The sequence below is a fragment of the Garra rufa genome, chromosome 25 (assembly GCF_049309525.1).
Source record: "Garra rufa chromosome 25, GarRuf1.0, whole genome shotgun sequence".
In the NCBI taxonomy this organism is placed as follows: domain Eukaryota; kingdom Metazoa; phylum Chordata; class Actinopteri; order Cypriniformes; family Cyprinidae; genus Garra; species Garra rufa.
The window spans coordinates 32,463,487-32,481,842 of NC_133385.1; the positions used below are offsets into that span (position 1 = coordinate 32,463,487).

General features: G+C 38.6%; 1 protein-coding gene and 1 long non-coding RNA gene across 2 annotated transcripts; both read right to left on the reverse strand.

Moving 5' to 3' along the window:
* Window positions 1-2,869: 2,869 nt before the first annotated feature.
* dynlrb2 (dynein light chain roadblock-type 2) lies at window positions 2,870-10,928 on the reverse strand. Its single transcript, XM_073831672.1, has 4 exons — window positions 10,854-10,928; window positions 6,611-6,686; window positions 2,999-3,166; window positions 2,870-2,913 (listed from the first exon to the last, which is right to left on the reverse strand). Exons 1-4 carry the CDS (start codon window positions 10,926-10,928, stop codon window positions 2,870-2,872), a joined length of 363 nt encoding a protein of 120 aa, XP_073687773.1.
* A 2,974-nt stretch (window positions 10,929-13,902) lies between these two features.
* LOC141301775 (uncharacterized) lies at window positions 13,903-17,623 on the reverse strand. The gene is made up of 4 exons (XR_012342232.1): window positions 16,053-17,623; window positions 15,266-15,413; window positions 15,049-15,087; window positions 13,903-14,948 (listed from the first exon to the last, which is right to left on the reverse strand). It is a non-coding gene; the product is annotated as an uncharacterized lncRNA (long non-coding RNA).
* Window positions 17,624-18,356: the final 733 nt, after the last annotated feature.

Consider the following 18,356-nt stretch of genomic DNA (forward strand, 5'->3'; position numbering starts at 1 on the left):
ACTATTAATCCTAATAATAATAATAATAATAATAATGCAAAAATATATTTAATTACTATTTTTATACTATTACTCCTAATTATAATATAATTAATAATATAGCACAAAATGTATTTAATTACTTTTTTTATACTATTACTCCTAATTATAATATTAATAATAATATAGCACAACATGTATTTTATTACTTTTATTTATACTACTATTAATCATAATAATAATGCAAAATATATTTAATTACTACTAATATTACTCCTAATAATAATAGAGAAAAATATTTTATTACTATTTTTTTAGTATTACTCCTAATTATAATATTAATAATTATAATAATAATAATAAAGCAAAAAAATCTAGGTATTTACTATTATTTCTACTACTATTACTTCTAATAATAATAATAATAATAATAATGCAAAAATATATATTTAATTACTATTATTTCTACTGCTATTACTCCTAATAATATTAATAATAATAGTGAACAAATGTATTTTATTACTACTATTTATACTACTTTTATTCCTAATAATAATAATAATAATTATGCATAAAATATATTAAATTACCTTTATTTATACTACTATTACTCATAATTGTAATATTAATAATGACTTTTTTTATTACTAGTTAATTATTAGTTATACTATTATTATTATTATTATTATTAGGAGTAATCATAGTTTAAATAATAGTAATTAAATATATTTTTGCATTATTATTATTATTAGGAGTAATAGTAATATAAATAATGGTAATTAAATATATTTTGTGCATTAATATTATTATTATTAATAGTAAAAATAATAGTAATTAAATATTTGTACTAATAATTTAAAATAATATTACTCCTAATTATAATAATAATAATATAGCACAACATGTCTTTAATTACTTTTATTTATACTACTATTAATCCTATTAATAATAATGCAAAAAATATATTGAATTACTATTATTTAAACTACTATTACTCCTAATAATAGTAATAGTGAAAAAAATGTAATTACTATTTTTATACTATTACTCCTAATTATATTATTAATAATATAGCACAAATGTATTTAATTACTTTTATTTATACTACTATTAATCCTAATAATAATAATAATAATAATAATAATAATGCATTATTAGTAGTAATATTTAATTACTATTTTTATACTATTACTCCTAATTATAATATTATTAATAATATAGCACAAATGTATTTAATTACTTTTATTTATACTACTATTAATCCTAATAATAATAATAGTGAAAAAAAATTAATTACTATTTTTATACTATTACTCCTAATTATATTATTAATAATATAGCACAAATGTATTTAATTACTTTTATTTATACTACTATTAATCCTAATAATAATAATAATAATAATAATAATAATAATAATAATAATAATAATGCAAAAATATATTTAATTACTATTTTTATACTATTACTCCTAATTATAATATAATTAATAATATAGCACAAAATGTATTTAATTACTTTTTTATACTATTACTCCTAATTATAATATTAATAATAATATAGCACAACATGTATTGTATTACTTTAATTTATACTACTTTTAATCCTAATAATAATAATAATGCAGAATATATTTAATTACTACTAATATAAATCCTAATAATAATAGAGAAAAATATTTTATTAATTTTTTTTAGTATTACTCCTAATTATATTAATAATAATAATAAAGCAAAAAATCTAGGTATTTACTATTATTTATACTACTATTACTTCTAATAATAATAAATGCAAACCATTAATACCATTAATAATATCAATAATAATAATAATGCAAAAATATATTTAATTACTATTATTTATACTTCTACTCCTAATAATAACTAATAATATTACTATTGTTAGTAGTAGTAGTTAATTAATTATTAATTTATTATTATTATTATTTTTCTACAATATTCTATGATTTTTATTGTTGGATGCAGTAGAGAAGAACAAGACACAAGGCCACTATCAAACTCACTGTTTTCTCATGCCTCATTTTTATTTTATGAGATAATTACTTAACAGAACATGGAATTTGTGCCTTTATTCCTTTATTGGATGCCAATTAGCAGGCTACACTGTTCAAGGAAAGTGCCTTAATAGATTTATTGGGGTAAAAACCAGTAGAACAGCAACCAGAAGAAAACCCTTAAGGCGGAAAAGGAAAGGAAATGATTGTGTTAGAGTAATTAGAGCACAAATGTTCTGGCTGCATTGTTCCTTTCAAAAGACAACACTGACCCTCCAGCACACACACACACACACACACACACACACACACACACACACACACACACACACACACACACACACACACATAAAACACAACACGCAAATCAGCTGCAAAGAAATGGAGCTCAAACAAAGCTCCTGAGCGACAGATCAACCAGCACAACCTGCAAATCCACCACAACTAACACATTTAATAACCATATTTATCCTGAATATATTTCTACTCAATGTGCTGTATGTTTTTAGCATGGTTAGTGTGAAGAAAATGTTCACACACATCTAATTACGCTACAATACTACAGTAAGAGCACAATACACCAGACTGCCGCTGTCACAACCCATTAAACCAGCAATTTTTCACAAACGCAAATGAGCAGCAATACAAAGCATCTGCTAGATCTCCTGCCATCTTGTGGAGACTATGGGAATTACACTTGAATAAAGCATAAAGATGACCTTAAAGACTCCGCAATAAAGATACAATTCACTTATTTATTGATGACTTTCCATGCAAATTAATCACAATTTTTTGATGTTTTTCAAAAGGCAGATGAAATGTACTTGTTTAGGGAACATTTAAAGAATATGATTTAGTTAATATGTCTATGTGATGCTATTCAGCTGGGTTCTGGATGACGATCAACAGGTATTCTTTATCTGGGGGAAAACGGGGAAAGGGTGAGAGCTGTATAAGCATGTAACAGACTGATAAGCGAGACGGGCTGATCATGCGCTGACCCACCTGTCGACACCATGATCTCGTGTTTCTTGGACCTAATGCGCAGAAACGTCAGGTCGTTCTGGGGGTCGATGTCTCTGACTGTACTCCGGGCTTTCATAGTCAGCTGATGCAGCAGTCCGGCGTACTGCACCGTCGTCGAGTTGTCTAGCGTGGTTTTGATGGGAATGCCTGAAAATAAAGCAAACAAGTCAGATACATAAATGAATAAGGCATATGAGTAAAAAGGCAGACTTATTTGAATAATTCTACTTATTTTTTAATTAAATTTTTAAACATAACTGTGGTTTATCACACTTGAGGCCTGATTACTGCCACACCTGCTCGCAATCAAAAAAAATCACTTAAATAGGACCTATTGAAATCTATCAGTCTGGAAAAGGTTATAAAGCCATTTCTAAAGCTTTGGGACTCCAGCGAACCACAGTGAGAGCCATTATCCACAAATGGCGAAAACATGGAACAGTGGTCAACCTTCCCAGGAGTGGCCAGCCGACCAAAATTACCCCAAGAGCACAGCGACGACTCATCCAAGAGGTCACAAAAGACCCCACAACAACATCTAAAGAACTGCAGGCCTCTCTTGCCTCAGTTAAGGTCAGTGTTCATGACTCCACCATAAGAAAGAGACTGGGCAAAAATGGCCTGCATGGCAGAGTTCCAAGACGAAAACCGCTGCTGAGCAAAAAGAACATAAAGGCTCGTCTCAGTTTTGCCAGAAAACATCTTGATGAACCCCAAGACTTTTGGGAAAATACTGACGAGAGAAAAGTTGAACTTTTTGGAAGGTGTGTCCCGTTACATCTGGCGTAAAAGTAACACAGCATTTCAGAAAAAGAACATCATACCAACAGTAAAATATGGTGGTGGTAGTTTTGCTGCTTCTGGACCTGGAAGACTTGCTGTGATAAACTGAACCATGAATTTTGCTGTCGACCAAAAAATCCTGAAGGACAGTAAACACCAGCACATCCACCTCTGAATGGCTGAAGAAAAACAAAATGAAGACTTTGGAGTGGCCTAGTCAAAGTCCTGACCTGAATCCTATTGAGATGCTGTGGCATGACCTTAAAAAGGCAGTTCATGCTCGTAAACCCTCCAATGTGGCTGAATTACAACGATTCTGCCAAGATGAGTGGGCCAAAATTCCTGCACAGCGCTGTAACAGACTCATTGCAAGTTATCGCAAACGCTTGATTGCAGTTGTTGCTGTTAAGGGCGGCCCAACCAGTTATTAAGTTTAGGGGACAAACACTTTTTCACACAGGGCCATGTGGGTTTGGATTTTGTTTTCCCTTCATAATTCAAAAACTGCATGTTGTGTTTACTTGTGTTAGCTTTGATTAATATTGAAATTAGTTTGATGATCTGAAACATTAAAGTGTTTCAAACATGCAAAAAAAAAAAAAAATCAGGAAGGGGGCCAACACTTTCTCACACCACTGTAAATCTACTAATATTTTGTTATTAACAGATCATACCAGCTTGTACCTATGTAGAGTTGTGGGAAATATTAAATTATAACAGTTTGACAGTTACAGTATTAACATTACATATATTGTTTTAATTTAGATTTTGTATGTTATAATACATTGTCTTATTAAATACATGTAAACGTGCTATATTTTACTTTTAATTTTCTTGACGTTGCATGCACATCATATTAATGTCACGTTGTACAAATAAAATCTAATGGCTTCAAAATGCGCTCAGTTTTCTGTAAGCAAAATATAATTGTTTTTTAATATTATATTATAATTATATATATTATTATTATATATTAGTATATAAACATATACTTACTTTCAATTGTCATAAAAATAATGTCACAAAATGTCCCAAATAGTGCAAATAAAGGCCTTAGGTTTTATTTTACTTAATTAACATGCTTACATTTAAAAAAAAATCTTCATGGCTTCAAAATATGCTTAGTTTTATGTAAGTAAAATAAAAAATAATTTTCTATTAGAAATACTTTTATAATAATTTTCTCTTTTCTATTCTATTCTATTTTATTATTGTATCATGTATAGTCTGACAATTATATTATATTATTGTTATATGTATTATATTATATTATCCACACCAGTTTATTTCTATGTACAGTTGCAGGAAATATTATATTATATTATTGTAACATGTATAATCTGACAATTATATTTTATTCACACCATTTTATTCTTATGTTGAAGTGCAGGTTATATTATATTATATTATATTATAATCCACACCAGTTTATATTATTATTTTATTTTATATTATTAATAATTATATTATATTATTAAATTACATTATACACACAAGTTTATTTTTATGTAGTAGTGCAGATTATATTATGTTTTATTATATTTTTAAATTACATTATACACACCAATTTATTTCTATGTAGAGTTGCAGGAAATATTATATTATATTATATTATATTATATTATATTATATTATATTATAATCCACACCAGTTTATTTCGGTTTATATTATCTTATATTATATTATATTATATTATATTATATTATATTATATTATATTATATTATATTATATTATATTATATTATATGACATTATCCACACCAATGTATTTCTATGTTGAGTTGCAGGAAATATTATATTTATTATATTATATTATATTATATTATATTATATTATATTATATTATATTATATTATATTATATTATATTATATTATATTATATTATATTATATTATATTATCCACACCAGTTTATTATTATGTTGAAGTGCAGGTTATATTATATTATTAATTTATTATATTGTATTATATTATTAAATTACATTATACACACCAGTTTATTTTTATGTAGAAGTGCAGATTATATTATATTATATTATATTATTAAATTAAATTATACACACCAAATTTATTTCTATGTAGAGTTGCAAGAAATATATTATATTATATTATAATCAACACCAGTTTATTAAGTTGCAGGAAATATTATGTTGTATTATATTATATTATATTATATTATATTATATTATAATCCACACCAGTTTATTTCAGTTTATTACATTATATTATTGATTTATTATATTATTCAATTACATTATCCACACCAGTTTATTTTTATGTAGAAGTGCAGATTATATTATATTATATTGTATTATATTATTAAATTACATTATATACACCAATTTATTTGTATGTAAAGTTGCAAATGTAAAGTTTATTATCTTATCTTATCTTATGTTATGTTATATTATATTATCCACACTAGTTATTTCTATGTAGAGTCACAGGAATTCTTTTTTTATATTTTCTTTTAATATTGTAGCATGTACAGTCTGATGATTATAGTCAGTAACATATTATATTATCCACACTAGTTTATATATTATATTATATTATATTATATTATATTATATTATATTATATTATATTATATTATATTATATTATCTGTTCTCCTTACTAGTTTATGTAGAGTGGCAGGACATGTAATATTAATATTATAGATTAGATTAGATTATCCATAGAGTTTATTCCTAGAGTCACAGGAAATATTACATTAGCTTATCCACTATAAGGTTTTGGGAAATATTATATTACATTACAATTAATATTACTACAATAAAACCATGTTAAATAGTTTTGTTTACCTTCTGCGTTAACGACGATTGTGCCAATAACACCATTAATGCCCTGAATTCTCTTCAAAGTGTCTTCGACTTCAGCCTAGACAAAACAGCATGAACAGATAAACAAAATATCCATTATAATACATTATTCTAGAATATAGAGATATTTGAACACAAAACATGAGTAAAAAGTTGACCATGTCGATCAGCACAGGTGCTTCTTCCGTTTGTCTGTCGTTGCTATGGAAACGAAAGTAAATGAAGTTGTTAAACGATCCACATTAAGAACTATTAAAGACTTAGTGGTCGAAAACTGTTTTAACTATTTTATCGTTATGTAATTATCATTAATGTTAATGTTGACTTGCTCGAGGGGCAGTGAGTGACATAACCAGGCTACTAAAACTACCACAGTGTTTACAGTAGTATCACTTTTCCGTTTGTGGTGACGTTAATTTGTTTTTAAATGATACTAAACAAATATTAATTGACAAACGTATCCAATGAAACAAAAATAAAACAAAAAATTTACATTTTTTCAAGCATAGCTCGCTTTTTAAACTGGCTTTTTATCCGACTAGCGCCCTCTAAAGGCAAACCATTTTACAATATATTACATTTCATCAATCTAATCAGTTATCAGTTTATTTTATGTGGCAACAATTTTATCAGTTAGCCTATCAATTTATTGTAGTTTTAACAAAAAATTAAATATACTCAGTTGATATATATTTTATGTATAATAACAATAATTTAGTCTTTATTTTTCTGTAAGTGTTTATACATATTTGACAGCAAGATGTCGCTGTCGTGCTTAGAAAAAAATATTCTCTTTTTTGATTATTGTTGCTGCCGCTGGTGCTCAAGAAATTCAGGCAGATCCTGAACACAGAAACAATCTGAAGGAGATGTACAGAGGGTAATAACGGGTGCTACACAACATATAGCTGCCTCCTTACACTTTCACTCGATAAAGATTTATTATTACACCGATTGATATAAAATAAGAAAAGGCTGTGTCCTAAAACTTATTGACCTGCCAACTGAGCATTTTTAGGTATCACGGGCAGGCATTTAAAATCCTTAAAAAGTCTTTCTAGGTCGCTCGAAAGCTTTTCAAATGCGATAGTAGTGAAAAATTAACATAAATTTGAGTTAATGTTTGCCTGTCAGTGTGTTGCTGTGGAATGAAATGCGTTTTTTGAACAGTCTGGTGCATAAGTCGAAAAACCTTAATGTGTTAATGACATTTAAGTTTGTCTTATCTCAGGTCTAACAGTCATTCTACCACTAACAGGCTTTAACACCACTGGAGCAATAGAATCAAGCAGAGTCAAATAGAATAGATAACACAGAAAACATGATTATTGTGTTGATCAAAAGCTTAAAGGATTGCACAGGAACTACAGGTGCAGCTCCAAAAATTAGAATATCATGATAGAGTTCATTTTTTGTTTGTAACTTCTTTCAAAAACTGAAACTTTCATATATTCTAGATTCATTACATGCAAAGTAAAATATTTCCAATTTTTTTTTATGATTGGAGTTTACAGCTAATAAAAGTCAAAAAATCCAGTATCTCAAAATATCTGAATATTTCCTAAAATCATTCAAAAAACGGATTTGCAAAACAGAAAAGTTCAAGTTGTTTCAAGGATAACTATTGCCAAAATGCAACCTGGGCTGTTTTTTTTTACTGCAAACGAGACAAACTTATATCTAAAAGCATAATCACGACAAACAAGCCGTTTTTGAGATTGACCGTGATTTCGTTTTGTGGCCAATGGCCTGTGAATGGGAGTACTAGGGGCATAACTTTGAGCGCATCAAAATCGATATTTTTACAACACTAAGAAGGCTCGACACACCATGAAACTTTGCTCGAAGTATCACCTGGGTCTCTACACATGAACTCGAGCATTGAGAACATTGTTTGTGTACACAGAGTTTACTAAAAAGACTCACTTTCACTGTTTGGGTTTCTGCTCGCAGCCCTCTTGCCAGTCAAGAAGTGTCGATCTCCGAATGCGAATGAATGGACTCCTTAGGACGAAATATTAGGCTTACTGTATATGAGGCTCTTTTTTACAACTAGAAGGTTAATATTGTTTTTCACTTGCAACAAAACAACGAATTAGCCGTGCGTTTATATGGAAATATGCTTTAGGAGCTATCCATCCTCGCAGTGAATTTAGGTCAAACTCTAAATCTAACATATTCATACTAAAAGCCAAAAAAGTTTGATTTTGATTTCAAAGGGACTTTAATCAGAAGACTGAACAGAGAACAGTTTATTCGACATGCCCGGCTCCAGAATCAAATCGCTAAGGTTGCTTCTTAAAATCCCCATGAAATCAAAATTTTATAAAAAAGTTTTTTTGGCTTTTAGTATGAATATGTTAGCCTTAAAAGGGTCATCAGATGCAAAACTCACTTTTACGTGTTGTTTGAACATTAATGTGTGTTGGTAGTTTGTGTACACAACCACCCTACAATGATAAAAAAATAGCATTTAAAAAAAAAAAAATTGCATCTTTATAAGTAATATCCCCTTTTTAAGATCAGGTCATTCTCAGCTTCCTGTCGGTGTGACGAAACACGATAGTAGATTGACATGAGCGCCTTACCTTAGACCTGCCCTCACCGAGCTGAAACAGTCCGGCTTTGATCGCCATTGTGTGACTCAGGTGCAGACAAGAATGTCTCAGATTGAGCGATTGAGGTGTTCTGTTGTTGGATGTAATAATGAACACAGCACTCATCATTTACTGAAGACGCAGAAGAAAACTTACTTTCGTTTTTAAAAGGAAAGCGCAGGTCCCGATCGACATATGCCTCTATGTTCGTGCAAATCGTTCCTGATACAGCTTCAACCACTCACAGCAGTGAGTATAAAGGTTTTTTATGGATCTTTGTGAATGGCCTGTCTTAATATTTAGCTTGTTGGCAAGTTTTATTGTTTTGTCACGGATTCCAAATAAACTACTGCATCTAGATCCTCTTTCGCCTTGTCTTCCAGCAACGTTACAGAACAACCGACCAAAAATGGATCTAGCAGGAAGTTTGATCAACCCCGTAAGTGTGCTCTGCAGCATATTTCAAGACGGCCGACCCATCGAGTATTATGTGGATGAGTTTGTCACATATAGCCACCTGGCATCGTGTGAGGAGACCATGCTCAAGGAGTGCTTCTGGAGCGGACTCGACCCCGAAATCAGTTTCAACCTACCTGATGAAGACCCCAGCTGGACTCTCGCACAGTTTATCGACTTTGTCATGTTACATTGCAAATCTCCGTTTACTGTGGGTGAGGTCGAGTCCGCTCACAAGATGTCTGCTAGCCCAGAGCCCCTTCACAAGTTGGATACCATCCCAAAGCCCCTTCACAAGTTGGATACCATCCCAAAGCCCGTTCACAAGATGGCCACCCTTCCAGAGACAGTTCCCAAGATGGCCGCCCTTCCCGAGTCTGTTCACAAGATGGCCGCCGTCCCAAGGCCCGTTCATAAGATGGCTTCTGTTCCTGAGTTCCCGGTCAAGATGACCGCCACGTCAGAGCCTGCTGCAAAGATGGCCGCCACGCCAGAGCCTGTTGCAAAGATGACCGCCACGTCAGAGTCTGCTGCAAAGATGGCCGCCACGCCAGAGCCTGTTGCAAAGATGGCCGTGACGCCAGAGCCTGCTGCAAAGATGGCCGTCACGCCAGAGCCTGCTGCAAAGATGGCCGCCACGCCAGAGCCTGCTGCAAAGATGGTCGCCATGCCAGAGCCTGCTGCTAAGATGGCCGCCACGCCAGAGCCTGCTGCAAAGATGGTCGCCATGCCAGAGCCTGCTGCTAAGATGGCCGCCACGCCAGAGCCTGTCGCAAAGATGGCCGCCGCCACGCCAGAGCGTGCACCCAAGATGGCCACCATGCCCAAGCCTGCACCCAAGATGACCGCCATGCCCAAAATTTCTAATGAAATGGTGGTTGCTACATCACACCCTCACATTCTCGTGACTTATCAGAAGCTAATATCAAGCTTGGAGGACCCACCACTGCTGTCAGCTCGATCAGTCGGTCTCTTACTATCAGCACCAGCCAAGCCAGCGACTGCTAAAGCTACATCAGCCAAACCAGCATCTGCCAAAACTACGTCAGCCAAGCCAGCAACTATACCAGTCACGTCCAATCAAGCCACGCAGAGCCAACGCTCCCAAGCCACGCAGAGCCAACGCTCCCAAGCCACGCAGAGCCAACGCTCCCAAGCCACGCAGAGCCAACGCTCCCAAGCCACATGCCCACAAACCCGATGGGCCTTCCATTAACCACCGTACTGCCCACGATGGCCATCGCCATTCTGAGTGTGTGGGCTGCACACTGCGTCTCAGAGGCCTCATCTGTCCACATGTCCGCTGCGCCTATACCTCCTTCGGAGGTGGCGTGCATAGCGGAGTTCCCTGCTCTGCCTGCACCGCCAAGGCTCCCTGCTCTGCCAGCGCCACCAAGATTCCCTGCTCTGCCTGCTCCGCCTAGACTCCTTTCTCTGCCTGCTCCGCCAAGACTCCTTGCTCTGCCAATATTCCCTGCTCTGCCTAGACTCCTTGCTCTGCCTGCTCCGCCAAGATTCCCTGCTCTGCCTGCTCCGCCTAGACTCCTTGCTCTGCCTGCTCCGCCAAGATTCCCTGCTCTGCCTGCTCCGCCTAGACTCCTTGCTCTGCCTGCTCCGCCAAGATTCCCTGCTCTGCCTGCACCGCCAAGGCTCCTTGCTCTGCCAGCGCCGCCAAGATTCCCTGCTCTGCCTGCTCCGCCTAGACTCCTTTCTCTGCCTGCTCCGCCAAGACTCCTTGCTCTGCCAAGATTCCCTGCTCTGCCTGCTCCGCCTAGACTCCTTGCTCTGCCTGCTCCGCCAAGATTCCCTGCTCTGCCTGCTCCGCCTAGACTCCTTGCTCTGCCTGCTCCGCCAAGATTCCCTGCTCTGCCTGCTCCGCCTAGACTCCTTGCTCTGCCTGCTCCGCCAAGATTCCCTGCTCTGCCTGCACCGCCAAGGCTCCTTGCTCTGCCAGCGCCACCAAGATTCCCTGCTCTGCCTGCTCCGCCTAGACTCCTTTCTCTGCCTGCTCCGCCAAGACTCCTTGCTCTGCCAAGATTCCCTGCTCTGCCTGCTCCGCCTAGACTCCTTGCTCTGCCTGCTCCGCCAAGATTCCCTGCTCTGCCTGCTCCGCCTAGACTCCTTGCTCTGCCTGCTCCGCCAAGATTCCCTGCTCTGCCTGCACCGCCTAGGCTCCCTGTCGTCTCTGTCACAGCTATTGAGGCCGTTCCAGAAATCTCTGTCTGCCCTGCAACGGCCACAAAAGCCGTTCCTGAAGTTCCTATCTGCCTAGTCACGGCTATGGAGGCCGCGTTCTCCCATGAACTCTCTGCTTCTCTCCTTGCTCTGTCTGCCTCCTCTGTCTCTGCTCTCACTAGGTCCCAGTCCATGACACGGCTGGCTGCCCCACCCTGGAGGGCTTCTGCGCCTCCTGCTCCGCCCTGGAGGGCTCCTGCGCCTCCTGTTCCGCCCTGGAGGGCTCCTGCGCCTCCTGTTCCACCCTGGAGGGCTGCTCCGCCTCCTGCTCCGCCCTGGAGGGCTCCTAAGCCACCTGCTCCACCCCGGAGGGCTGCTCCGCCTCCTGCTCCGCCCTGGTGGACTCCTGCTCCGTCTGCTCCGCCCTGGTGGGCTCCTGCTCCATCTGCGCCGCCCTGGTGGGCTCCTGCTCCGTCTGCTCTGCCCTGGTGGGCTCCTGCTCCGTTTGCTTCGCCCTGGTGGGCTCCTGGTCCGTCTGCTCCGCCCTGGTGGGCTTCATTTGCTCCGCCCTGGTGGGCTTCTGCTCCACCCTTGAGGGTTCCTGTTCTGCCTGTTCCGCCATGGAGATCGCCCGTCATGATCTGGTGGTCCTCTGCTCCACCGTGGGGACCGTTGGTGCCATCTGCCCTGCTATGGTGGTCCTCAGCTACTCCCATCTGGCCGACTCTACCCTGGCCTCCCGCTCCGCTTCAGTCCCCTGTTTATCTTCCCTCACATGGACCTGGCCCCCCATCCCTCCCCCTGTTCTGCTTGAGCTGCTCCTCCCTCCCGGACTTGAGTTTCTGTTTAGAGCGTCTGGAAGCCGCTCCTTTGAGGGGGGGCTATGTCATGAGTCTGGTCTGTGTTTTCTGTGTCTGTGTTTAAGGACTTTTAGTAGTTTTTGTAGTTTCTGTGCCCCATTGTTTTCTGCTTCCCTGCCTCTCTGCTCCCCTATTTGTTACCATAGACACTCATTTGACCACACCCACTTCCTCGTTAGTTTCCACGGTTACTCATTAGATCATTCCCCCTGCCCTGTGTATAAATAGTCTTTGTGTTTCCTCTGTAGTTTGTCGGTTGTTAAATGTGTAATGGTTGTCTCTGCCCTTGTCTGAGTTCCTGTTCCCTCTGGATTTTATTGTTTTGTCACGGATTCCAAATAAACTACTGCATCTAGATCCTCTTTCGCCTTGTGTCTTCCAGCAACATTACACCCAGAGAGGGGCAGGGCGAGCAGAGCTCATTTGCATTTATAGGGACAATGTCTTAAAATGAGTTGAGTTTTTGCAGAGCTGATTTTGCCAAAGTAAAAGGCTGTTTTTTTACACTGAGGATTTTTAACCAAAGTATATTATAGACTTTTCATTAAGACCCTAAAGAATCATATGAACTTGTGGAAAATGGGCATCTGATGACCCCTTTAAAAGTCCACATCGTTTTATACATATTTTGGACTATGGGGGCGCCATTATTTTATACATATAAAATCACAAGCATGTGAAGCTTTCGCATAGCTATCGCCTGCAAGCTGTGACATCAACATTAATGAAACAGGAACAAAAAAACGTGTTGATTTAAATTTTAATTTGTTTATAAAACATTCATGACCAAAATGCTGAGAACAAAGTAACAAACACATGTGCACAACTCCAGGAACAAACTGCATGCACTGTTCCCTTAATGCTGAGTTCTTTGGGAGGCTAAAGAAGGTTATCTTTCCCGCACAATGAAAAAAAAACACTTGTTTGGTGACATTTTTGATTTTGTGATCTAAAACCAAAATGACAAGTCCTTTGCAATGATGGGCGTGCGCTTGCTTTCGCTCTGGTGAGAATGAGGTCTCTGCAGAACAAAAGTGGTGTTTCTAACTTTGTGGGTGTTTTCAAACTGCTTGGCCTTTCTAAATCATACAATGAAAATGATGCCTCTTACTTGACCACAGCCTTAAACATCACTGTCGCTGTGACGTGAGATAACATGGTTGAAATCGCCCCTCACTCAACGATCTTCCAACTTGTTTTTTTTTTATTTTTTTGGTCAACTTTGGTCATGTTTAGCATGAGAATCCAACTCTTTAACAGTGTAAATAAGTAAAAATGCATGAAATTAGCATCAGACCTCCCCTTTAAGTAAAACAAAAAATAGCCACAAGACACAAAAAGAAACAGTTCTGATATACACAAGCTGTGTCCCAATTCAAAGGCTGAATCCTCCAAAGGACGCCAAAATACAGCAAAAGCAGTAATATTGTAAAATATTTTTACCATTTAAACTTCTTTCAGCATGAGCGCCACGTTTTTAGAAAACTGTGCAATGCTCGAGAGATGTGAGCGCAAATGTAATGCAGTGGAGTGGAAAAGCATGTGAAAAAGGTGTATTAATAAGGTTTTAAAACAGCAAAATCAATGTTCTCTCACATTTTACTAGATAACCGCACCATAATTGAAGCAAAAGAAATTGATAATTATATGTTTAAACATAACAAAATTGAAGAAATATTTAGATTCTGCAATTCATAGAATATTAAATAGGCACTGTACAGATGGGCAGATTTTCTTGCTTCCACTGAACCTCAAGATGTTCTTTGGATTTGGATCATTCCCAAGTTATACTGAAGAACATGATCATGAGGTTTTACTTGTGGAGTTCAAACCAGACATATAATTTGTAAATCTTGTACTCTTGTGCACACACACACACACACACACACACACACACACACACGTATAAAGAAGCTCTTGCTGTCATTATTCGTCTCAAACTGAGGTTTTCTCAGCATTACTGTGGTCCACTGGGTCCAGACTCCAGTTCATCTACTAGACGAGGTTCCTCCTCCTTCAGCAATCTGTAGAATTCTTCTTTTACAGCAGCTCCTCCAGAGTCAAGAACATCAAATAAAAGTCTTGTTTTCTCCTGTCGTGTTTCTGCAGCTTTAACTTTACTGTACATTTCATCTGGAATCATGTCTTTGGTCCTCAGGCCATCAGCAATCGTCACCACTGATAAAACTTTCTGAATGAGTTTATTTCTGTGATTTTTCACAAATTCACATTCTGATTAAAACAAATAAAAAAATAACGTCACGTTCCAGAAGGGATTGTGTTTGATGGAAAGAATAAACAACCAATTGAAATACTGTATATCTTTTCATACCTGTGAGCCTTTTGTGAGCAGGAGGGTCTGCATCTTTACCTGATGTTATTTATAAGTACAGACATCTGATCATTGAAAAATCTACATAAATGCAACTTTAAAATTGACGTATTTTACATGAAGCTTTTAAAGTGGAAAGAATCCAATAATCTTTCATTTAAATTTTATTTTGTAACAAGTGTGACAATACTAGCAATATCTGTAATATATTTATTACCTGTGAGAAGGATTCGTCGTGGAACCCATACTTCCTTTCCTTCGGTTTCATCCAAAAGACTTAGTCTGATCTCTTCAGTGTCAACATTTACAAACACTTCAAAAGTGGGATGATAGTTTGGACCAAAATTACACTCAAACTTCTCAGTCTGAAAAACAGCAAAATAAATGAGAGTGACTAAGTAAAAAAAATGACAGATAAACTATGTTCATCCTGTACACAAATTACTTACAGTGCAATATATACAAAAAACACAACCTGGTGTCATGGAAAAAACAAACCTGTGGGAAATTTTCATAAGACGTGAATAAGTACCAATAAGTACACATCAGTGCAGTTTCCAACAGAAATGAATACTAGAGGTGGTAAAACAGTGAGCACTTGTAATCGTTTTCATACACAGTTATGACTACAGCTCCAAATATTTTGCTTTCTGGACATAACAAGCTTGCTCGGCATCTCAGCCGGCACAGAACTGGACTTGGGAAGCAGAATCCTTGGGTACATATCCTGTGAAAAACATGATTTATGAGTGATTGAAAAACAAGCTAAATCGGCATGCTTGATTGTGTTTTTATGGCACATTCGTGTTTGTTGATATTATCAGGCAGGTTTAGGTGCGTAGTGCAGATGGTACATTATTTTAAAACGTCACAGAGCATTAAACTCAGTGGGCATTTCTGTTGGAAACTGCAGTGATTTGTGCTTATTGGTACATATTTCACATCTCATGAAAAAGTTCCCACAGGTACATGCTGACATGTTTTTGCAATAAATATGATGTTACCTCTGGCTGCACTGTAGATCCCTCTGGTTGACAACACAGACTATATTCTGATCCTTCGGTGAGAGAGCACCTTGAACTGGTTTTAATGTGTGTATTCTCCCTGTGCTGGTCCTTGACCTTAAGGAAGACAAAGTCTGTCAGTTTTTAGATATGAAAGCCAGAGGCAACAGAGGCAAAATAGTTCCATCCAATATCTTGACAAAAAACATCCTCAAGTAGGTACTAGGCTAAATAGTCTTTATTGGTCTCTCACCTCAGAGATTTCCCTTTTGCACTGTCTGTTTAAATACAATAGCAATAACTGTCACTAAACTGTGTTGATGGGCCAGCAGGAAGGCAGGCAGGCAGGCGACCAGGGTGAGGAATACAGAAAGAGAAGCCATGGAGGAATTAGGAGAAACCATGGTGGATCAGATGGAGGGGCTAGGGAGAAGACAGGAGGGAGCAGGAGGAGCCAGGCAGGACCCAGATTGCAGCCATGAAGGTGACCCATGATGGAGCCGAAGGACGGAGGAGCAATGGTGTTGGAAAGGCTGACGACTCCAGGGGGGCGACTGACGGCAGCGGAGCAGGTGGAAGAGGAGCCCAGAGCAGAGATAGAGAGCCGCAGAGCCAGGGTGATGCAAAGGACCCGGAGGACCAAGGCAGAGAAAAGGGCACATGTGATTGATCGGGAAGGCCGCAGTGAAGCCAGAGTGACAGAGGACCAAGGTGGAGCTGGAGGGCAGGAGGAGCCCAATGGAGCCAGAGGGACGGAGGAATGAGGTGAAGCCAGAGGAGTGTAGTCCCAAGGCGAGGGCAGGTCGACAACCGACCAAGGCAGAGCTGGAGGGACGAGGGAGCCAAGTGGAACTGGTGGACTGACGGGCCACACCAGAGAGGAGGGAGCTAGGAGCTATGGTGGAGCCGCTGGATCGACAGGCCGAGGCAGAGTCTGGGACTCAGAGGCAAGGAACCCTCCAGTCACAATGGCGATGGAGACTGGCAGACCTGCAGAGAAACCACACCACTGATAGTGGGCTGAGGGTGAGCTGAGGGACTGGCAGGATGCAGCAGCAGAGGATTTGATAATGACAGAGGAGGCAGATAATCAGGAGCTACTGGGACAGGGTGTGCTGCCAATACCGGGAGCACAGCAGACAGGGGAACGACCACTTTGGTCGAAACAGGGGACAGTTTGGGGATGGACGTTGCCATTTTGGGAGAAACAATATTGGAATCAGGAGGAATCTTGGCAGATCATATGGAGGGAGAAGACAGGAGGGAGCAAGAGGAGCCACGCGGGATCCAGACCGCAGCTATGAAGGCAGACGGAGGGAGAAGCTATAGTGGTGGAAGGACTGATGACTCCAGGGGGCCAACTGAAGGTGGCAGAGCAGCTGGGAGAGGAGCCCAGGGCGGAGTTGGCGAGCCACAGAGCCAGGGTGATGCAGAGGATCCGGAGGGTCAAGACAGAGCAGATGGCTCAGGCGATCGGGGCATAGGCAAGGATCCAAAAGGCCGTAGTGGAGGCGAAGCGACAGAGGACCAAGGTGGAGCTGGAGGGTGGGAGGAGTCCAGTGGACGAGAGGGATGAGGCGAAGCCGGAGAAGTGGAGTCCTAAGGCGAGGGCAGGTTGACGACCAACCAAGACGGAGCCGGAGTGATGAGGGAGCCCGGTGGAGTTGGTGGACTGACGGGCCACGGCGGAGAGGAGGAATCTAGGTGTCATGGTGAAGTTCAGGACTCAAAGGCTAGAGGCGGAGACAAGGGATCCTCCAGCCACGATGGCAATGGAGACTTGCAGACCCGCAGCGAAACCACACCACTGATGGTGGGCTGAGGATAAGCTGAGGGACTGGCAGGATGCAGCAGCAGAGAAGCAGATAATTAAAGATGACACAAGAGAGGAGGTGGAAGAGAGGGAGGCTGGGTGGGAGTTCAGGATAATCGGGAGGTTTTGGGACGGTGTGTGCTGCCCACACACACACTAAATGCCAACACCCATGACAGGGAATGCCACTGACAGGGGAACGACCTCCATGATCAAGACAGGACAGGCAGACAGTTCAGGGCTTATAATAATGTTTGTCTCTCAATAGAGAAACTATGACTATTTGATATTGATCAGAGTGTGTGTAGACACAAGAAACATTTCACAGAAAAAAATACTGATACCTCTGACAGTGGAACATTCAAATAGAGCAAATGAACATCCAGTATGTTTTCCCTCTGTCTCGCAATTACTGGTCGTAGAAACAGAAGCATTTGGGCAGCGACAGGGGAAGGAGGAAAGATCATCCTTTTTAGGAGCCCAAAGAGGGA